This window comes from Bactrocera neohumeralis, unplaced genomic scaffold (genome assembly GCF_024586455.1).
Source record: "Bactrocera neohumeralis isolate Rockhampton unplaced genomic scaffold, APGP_CSIRO_Bneo_wtdbg2-racon-allhic-juicebox.fasta_v2 cluster10, whole genome shotgun sequence".
In the NCBI taxonomy this organism is placed as follows: domain Eukaryota; kingdom Metazoa; phylum Arthropoda; class Insecta; order Diptera; family Tephritidae; genus Bactrocera; species Bactrocera neohumeralis.
Window position 1 is genome coordinate 28,276,849 of NW_026089623.1, and position 8,703 is coordinate 28,285,551.

General features: G+C 33.1%; 1 protein-coding gene across 1 annotated transcript; it reads left to right on the forward strand.

The window, feature by feature from the left end:
- The first annotated feature begins 7,439 nt into the window (after positions 1-7,439).
- Positions 7,440-7,877, forward strand: LOC126765394 (uncharacterized). Its single transcript, XM_050483125.1, has one exon. The coding sequence runs from the start codon at positions 7,520-7,522 to the stop codon at positions 7,766-7,768; it is 249 nt and encodes an 82-aa protein (XP_050339082.1). The 5' UTR covers positions 7,440-7,519; the 3' UTR covers positions 7,769-7,877.
- The last annotated feature ends 826 nt before the right edge of the window (positions 7,878-8,703 follow it).

An 8,703-nucleotide genomic window follows, 5' to 3' on the forward strand; every position in this document is an offset into this window, starting at 1 on the left:
TTTCTTATCTAAAACTTTTTGGAACAAAATCACAATTTAATATTCACAATGTAAACCCAATTTTATTTCGTTTATTTTCAAGGTACTACAAATAATTGTGGCGAATAATACATTGAGTGCGTGTGAAGAGTTCTCATAGCATTATGTAGTAAAAGTGAAGCTTGTATAGCCAAGATTGATGATAAAAAATTCCATTTCAAAAAATTATTCAACATTAAATATATGTACATACATATACATATAATACATACATATGTACATATGTATGTGTATAGGATAGACGATCCTCATATGTAGATGAGTTTGAATTATGCAAATAACTATGGTCCACAATTTTATATAAGCGACGCTCGTTCAAAAGCATTGAATAGAAATTAGTAAAATAATTTAAAGAGCGATTCATAATAAATACCGACAGAATATAAGAAGACAAAGAGAAAGCATTTAGCTTAAATTAGCTGAATTAAGCATTAGAGCGTATATCTATACATACATATGTATGTATGTGTTTACGATTGGACAAGTATAGGGTAAATAAGCATACATTTTAATAAATAAAAGACCAGTCACTCGAAAATGTTTGGAATAAAAAAAATAATATTTGTACATACATATGTATATTCAAAACGAAAAACCTTAATGTTCATTAACCGAAGCTGTGTATAACACCCTTCACTGGTGCATTTCTTTTATCTTAAAAGGGTATATAAAAAGATCCCTATTATCCCAGACACACTATTATTAGAACAAGATTCTCTGCAAATTTCGAAATATTTAAATCCACATATTCGAAAATTTTTCTGTTATAAAGCTAAAGCACTATTTTTTTTATACAGACACATATTATTAGAACAAGATTCTTGAATTGCTATTTAAATTCACATATTCGGTATAAAGAGCACTATTTTTTTATCCCAATATATTTATTGGTGTTTGATTTGCATTCAGGAAAGTGAAATCAGGTGGAATTTAAAACTGGACTATATGAAAAGAAGGCGTGGTTGTAATCCGATTCTGTAGTATTACTCGTATGTGCCAAATTTGGTCGATAGCGGTCAAGTAGGTCTTGAGGTATAGCTTTTCACCGAAATGTGGAAGGTGTCACGCCCATCGTCCATTTTTGTCCTCGGTTTCTCTTAAATTCTCTTTTACCACTCCAGGTTTAAATTTTAGTTTAAATTGGGCGGGGTTATCGCTCGATTTCTTATGTTTTTACAGACAGACGAACAGATAGTCACTAGAATTTCAACTCGTCTTATCAAGTGATTATTTTTGTACATATGTATATAACCCTGTATCTAATTCGATTATTTCTTAGACTTTTAGGATTGATACAAACATCCGTTAGGTGAACCAAACCATTCTACTCTGTAGCTACATACTGCAAGAGTATAAAGAGCAATCATCGCAAATTGGCTAATCTTCTCCCCATAATTGAATTTTCTTCCCTGTTTTATGAAGGGGACTACAAATTGTACAAATTAAATAAATAAAGCAATTATATAAATAATTTTATATTATATTGAAATAAAATGAAAGAAATAAAGAAAAATTGCAAAATGCTGCCTTAAAATTCCTACACCGTAGGCAATTGCTTAACTTGTCTTCATAGACGGGATGTCTCTTATATTGTCTCAAATTTGTCACATGATATTAAGCAGGTCACATAAGTAATACGAATTCTTGTATTCCATGTAGATATTAATATTAGGTTGTTAAAAAAGTCTTGCGGTATTTTCGCTGGTTGGCGCTGAAAGCGCGTAGTTCTAGTTTTATCGTCGCATCGGGTCATGCTATACCTTTTTGGAAAGCTCATTTCACGCGCTAACACGTGTTTGATTGATTGTCGATTCTTTAAAGTCGTTCGTGAGTTATAGCGTCGCAAACATGGAGCAAAATAAAGAGAAAATACGGCATATTTTACAGTACTACTACGATAAAAGCAAAAATGCATCTCAAACCGCCAATAAAATTTGTGCAGTTTATGAACCCGATACAGTTTCCATTTCCACCGCACAACAATGGTTTCAACGTTTTCGTTCTGGTGTAGAGGTGGTCGAAGATGCACCACGCTCCGGAAGGCCTGTCGTCGAAAATTGCGATAAAATCGCGGAATTGGTCGAAAGAGACCGGCATAGTAGCAGCCGTAGCATCGGTCAAGAGCTGGGCACAATTCCGATTTCTTTGGCGCCGCGATTTGAAGGTCCGTTGGAAATTGGTCAACTACGATTAAAAAATATGTTAGGTTATAGGACCCGATACCGCAAACGATGGTTTCAACGTTTTCGAGATATTCGTCCATTAAAGTTAAAAAAATTCGATAAAATCGATTATTTCAAGAGCTATTTCCGGTTAAAACCACTTTATTCACATTTTTTCTCTTCAAATTAATTAAACTACACTATAATCTTTTAAATAAATCCACATTTTACACTTTTAGCAGGTTTTTTATTTAAAAAATCTTTATTTTAAAAATTACATTTTACACTCGTTTGAACCTCATTTGTTTACCAAAAATTACGAGGAAATGGAGCGCTGCCATGTGATGGCAACGCAATTCGCTGAAATTCCTCTTTTTCACAAAAATTCCTCTATTCATGCATATGAATAATTTCTTTTTTAAATTTATTAAGCAAATAAGTAATATTATATACATGTATTAGTAATATTATATAACAATATTATATATACATATGTATAAGTAATATTATATAATAATGTTACGTAATAAAATGTAAGGTTACAGTACAGTACGAAAACTCAAATTTTGTTTCAATATGTATGAGTGCATGATAACCGTAAAATATAACCACTTTATATCCTTTTTTTGCTAAGTAATTTTTAAATTAATAAATTTAAATAAAAATTCATTTCAATTTCAATAAAAAAAAAAAAATTCAATAAAAATACCGCCAGGCTTTTTTGACAACCCAATATATTGTCGGTTTCTATATTTTGTAGGTAACTCAAACAAGCCAAAATTAAAACAAAGAGTAAGGAAGGCCTAAGTTCGAGTGTAACCGAACATTTTATCATCTTGCAATTTGCAAGGATCACAGCAGATTAAATACCTTCAGGTGTTGGCAGTATTGAAACATTTAGCGAAAGGGTTCAACATCATTGTTCGACGAAATTCCGAATGAATTGCAATCTAAGCCTATATTATATGACTTCATCCTCAATTGATTTTATCTATTTTAGCCAAAAGCACATACTATTATAATGCCACATCCTAATTAAATGCTCTCTGGTTTCAGTACGGTACTTTGCATACCATCTCCACGATATGGACTAAAGTCAGTAGGATGTTCGAAAATTCTATTACAAGTTATATAATATGGGGCGATGTTAAGTTTTCACCCGAAATTACCAGTTTTAGGCATAAAGATAAAGATGGTTATTATAATAGTAAAATACGCTCTTTCATTTTCACTTAGATAACTTACATATTGGGCGATATACGATATAAGTTCGAAAATATTTTTACTAGGTATAATACATATAATGCTGACCCGATTTAACTGATTTTTGACACAAAGAGATATTGTTATTAGGCAATGATTTTCTCTGAATTTCAATTACATATCTCAAACATTGACTGATATTTTCGGTCAAAAGTTAACTGTGTGCACTGGGTCGCACATATTCAGTACCATTTTGGCTCGATTTGAACAATCGGGAAAAGTCTTATCACTCTACAATAATTGGTACTTTATTTGTATATTGAAATGGGAAAGGATCAGAAGGATATTAAAATAGTGTTATATGGGAGGAAGGCCTGGTTGTAGTCCTATTTTCTCCATTTTAGCACTGTAACATAGAAATAATATCCAGCACAAAGTCAACTATACATAAGTACTTACTGGGGTCCACATATTCGGTTATAAGTGCAAAATTTATAAACAAAAATAGAAGTTCTTATAATATTTGCGCCGAGCAAATTTGGTTCTTGAGGCTTTAGTAGTTTAGAAGATATGTACATTAAACTTAATAGAGGTCATGGTCACGCCCACTTTTTCAAAATTTTCTATCCACAGGTGCTCCTTGCTGCGATCCTCTGTGCCAAATTATCTTTTTTTATCCTAATTTAGCGCTTAGTTATGGCACTTTAAAAGCTTTCGGTTAATGGGAATTTGTGGGCGTGGCAGCGGTCCGATTACGCCCATCTACGAACTCGTAATTTGTGCTAAGGAACCCATATAAGAAGTTTAATCAATATATCTCAATTTTTACTCAAGTTACGGCTTGCTAAATGTGTCACAAGCTTTAAATTTCTCAACCATAATGGCTGGAAGGGCTTAATGGGAGTTGATGTAAAAACTGGTTAATGGGCTACTATCGGCCACTTTTAGGTGAAAATTTATATCTCAGGAACTACTTTACCGATTTCAGTCAAATTTGGTAAGTGAGGTTGCCCAGACATTACTGTGAAACACTGTAAAAATTTCCCTTTACAGTGTATAAATCAAACATCGATAACGTCATTTGAGTAAAAAATTGTTGAAATCGTTGATGACTATACTTTGCAATATGTTATGTCATAAAATGTAAGCGGATGTCAAAAAACATATATGCGAATTTGAATATAATAATATATGTATGTATGTACTTATGCACAGTTTCGCCCGCGGAAGGAATAGGTTGTTATACCTTAACTAGCGAACACCGCAAAACCGCAGCTCGAATCAGCTGATACGACCTATCTTATGAAAGCGCAATTTATATGATTAGCCAACTCCGCTTCTATCGCCTCCTTTACCGTACGTTTCCATAGAATTTCCCACAATTTGGATTCTTCCTGTAGAAACGAGTCAGCTGATTGCTCTCTCAAAACGCAGGGTTTCCAGTCTCGATAGACTGTAATAAATATAAAATTTAGCTTTAATATATTTAAAATTTTCTTAAACGAACTTAAAATCAGAATCGAATGCTATTATTTATAAACATATAAACTATTTTTAATATTTTGATTTCTCTTTTAATATTTTATACAATTATGAAAAATTGTAATTGAAAAATTAGATGTGTGCAAAACTATATATGCATATTGAGCAATGGCAACGTTGTTCAAATGAAAACAAAAGAGAACATCTGATTTCTACGGGCTCAACTTTTGATAAATTTTGTTCACTACGAGCGGCAACTAAGGAAGGGCGGAGCGGAATTCGCTAGTTGTACTATTAATCGTAAATAGACGCTTTCGCTTGTTTTGATAAATTAATAGATTACTACATTTGCTTTTAACAAATAGGAAAATAAAGTGAAATGTGAAATGAATTTCAACAGTCACTGAGATTTCAAACAAGTAAGGAGGCATTCAGTTTGGTTGGAAGCGAAATTTTTATACTCTCGCAATTTGTAAGGTTCATTGCCGGGACGATGCGGGTGGTGGCCAAACTTCATATCAGAAAATATTAATAATTCGATGAAACTGAATGGATAACCATGATCATTAAAAAACTATCGTTAAACATTACACATTTTAATCAACATAAACGATTTAAGGTTAGATGGAAATTCATAATGGATGGAAATCACAATATCGGGTATATTGTGGCTTCAACTTTTAGCACACTTCGCACACTGATCGACGTAATCGGCATACAATCTGCAATAATAACGAAAATCATTATGAGTAGTACATAGGAGCTAGGGGTAGTCTTGGCATGATTTCCTACATTTTCATTCAACTAAAGCAAACATAACATACTTATATAAGTATGCATACATACATATGTATATGTACGTATGTAATGTTACTTAATTTTGCTAAGATGTCATACACATAAGTATACTGACATAAAACAGTCGGATGTTTGAAAATTGTATAAAAGATACATATGTATGTATATAAGAGCTGGGAGAAAAGGGGGGTAGTATTACCCGATTTGACTAATTTTTGGCTTGAGACCCTTAAGATATCAAAGGAACGTATTGGATATATTGTGTATGAATATTTGGGTATGTGAAATCTCTGTGCAAAGTGGGTGCTATCCAAGCTCACAATCCAACAAAAACAACAACGAATTGCTGATTCTGAGCAGTGGTTCAATTTGTGGCAATGTATGAAACATGGCTGCATCATCTCACACCGGAGTCCAATCGACAGTTAGGTAAGTAGACAGCACAGAGGTCGGCTGGTTATGGTATCGGCATGTTGAGATACTTGTAGTGTAATATTCATCGAATATCTTCAAAAAGGAAAAATTATTAACAACGACGATTACATTACGTTACTAGAGCGTCTGAAGTACAAAATCGGAAAAAATCACCATTTCAAGAAGACGAAAGCTAACGGTTGTACGTATCACCTAAAACTTAGCGATATATGTATAAATGATCGGGACGAGTTGAAATCCGGGTGACTGTTTGTCTGTCTGTCCGCCATTAACCGAAAATGTATAAAGTACCATAACTTCGCCTATATAACGGTACTGTCAAAAATTACTAAAAGCCCGATAAATCAGTAACCAAAAATTTCAAAGACATTAAAGTTTACCCCGAAGATGGTATCAAAAGACTTAAATGGAGTCGCGGTCAAAGTTGGACCAAGGGCCTAACTCACATATCTCGAGACCAGCCCGCCTGATTTCAACAAAATTTGGTACTGGGGTCTACCCATATAACTAACAAGCCTTATGTGCCTGAGAGTACTTTTGTAGCTTTGGTTCTGGCAAGTTGCAAGAGTATGAAATGTGCGTTTACCAAAGCTTAAAACAAGCAACCTACCTTAGCTTACAAATATTTCGTGTTCATTTTGTGCTAATAATATGTTACAGTATTGATAATAATAAAAACCATCATAAAGCGCTCCAAATGTGAATTCTCTTAATTTTATTGTGTACTTTTGCTAATAATATAATTATTTGATTTAAATGGGTTGATTTATTATAAAAATCGCAGACATGAAGCAGAATATATAAATGAAACTAAGTGCTCGATAGTATAAATTATCAAGATACCGTTCACGATTTTGTCGAATAATGTGTGTTGAATTTTAACGCAACATTTCTTAATAGAAAGTTTTGTGATTACTTGTATTTTCTAAGTTTTGTCTCTTGCGAATTGCGGGAGTATAAAATGTTCGGTTTACCCGAATTGAGCCCTTTCTTACTGGTGCGATGGCATATGCCGTTCAGATTGAATATAGATTGAATTTAGAAATATCAATATTTTTCATGGAATACCATATACATACATACAAACATAATAATGCTAATGTAAATTGCTTCCAAATCATAGTTTACTGCGCAGTAGCTGGTGTGCGAGAGAGTGAGCGCCTGAGTTTCTAGTTCATGTGTGCGTTAGGGTATTAATTAATACCTGAAATCTTGTATATGTAGAGTAAATAAGTATGTTATGTGGTCGCTGTGCTTCCAAAAGTTGAGTATAAATAAATTTCGCATAGTATCAATACAACATTAGTGTTAATTGTGAAGTTATAAGCGCACGCACCACAGCAGCTCTCAAGAGGACATTACTTTTGTTCAGCACCATTTGTCTAAAATAGCATAATATCATGAAAGTTCTATTTGTTTTGGCGCTGTTGATTGCAGCTGCTGCGTCTTTGCCACAATTTGGTGGCTTCGGTGGCCCTGGATTTGGTGGTGGATTCCCCCGTCCAGGTTTTGGTGGCGGCTTTGGTGGTTTCGGCGGACCAGGTGGCGGTCCACCTTTTGGTGGTTTCGGCGGACCAGGTGGCGGTCCAGGTTTTGGTGGCGGCTTTGGTGGTTTCGGAGGTCCCAGAGGTCCCGGATTTGGTTTTTAAGGCTGAGGCAACGGTTATTTTAAAAAGCCGACAATGAAATTTTGGTTTAAAATGTTTATTCATTTTGCAATTAAATTTAGTCAAAGTATGTGTTTTATTTTTTTGTTGTAATAAAATATTTAAAAAAAAAAATTAATTAATTTTTTTTTATTCAAGTATGTTTCTATATTTTAAAGGAGAAAGAAGGAGGAAGGAATTTACTAAATTTAGGAGTTGTAACTTGATATTAGCGTTTACTGAGCCTAAACACAACTTAAAAACATAGCAAAACAAGTAGGTAAAGCTAAATTGGGATTCAACTGGATTTTATATATTTCCACAAATATTTCCTATGTCAGCATGTGATTAAAACCCTCAATATTAGACAAAATTTTGAATCGATCACAACAACATAAAGGTATATCGGTATTCAGCTGGCAGTCTGTAGTCATTATTTAAGAGTTTCAAAAACAAATCCTTATTTATGACATGATACTATTCACAAAATAACGTCTTAAATTTAAGCTGGTCACAATTAATAGCTAATAATTCTTTATTAACAGGAAAAATTATAATATTATTGATTACTTTCCAATTATGCTTCCGTTATGTCCGCGTTGCACAGTGATATAAACTGCGGATTTAGCGATTTGTTAAAGCCTTCTATAAAAATTATGATATTTATGTGTTTTAAAATATATTAAATAAATATAAAAAAAAATATATATAAAAAAATATATTTTTTTATACTCTGAACAGGGTATATTAAGTTTGTCACGAAGTTTGTAACACCCAGATGGAAGCGTCAGAGACCCTATAAAATATATATATACATATGTATGTATATATAAATGATTGAGAAAATGAGTATGTTGAGCTGAGGATTTTCTTGGTCTTCAAAGCCCTCTGGTTGTCTCATGTACACCACATTTCGTAGTTCACTGTTGAGGTAAGCA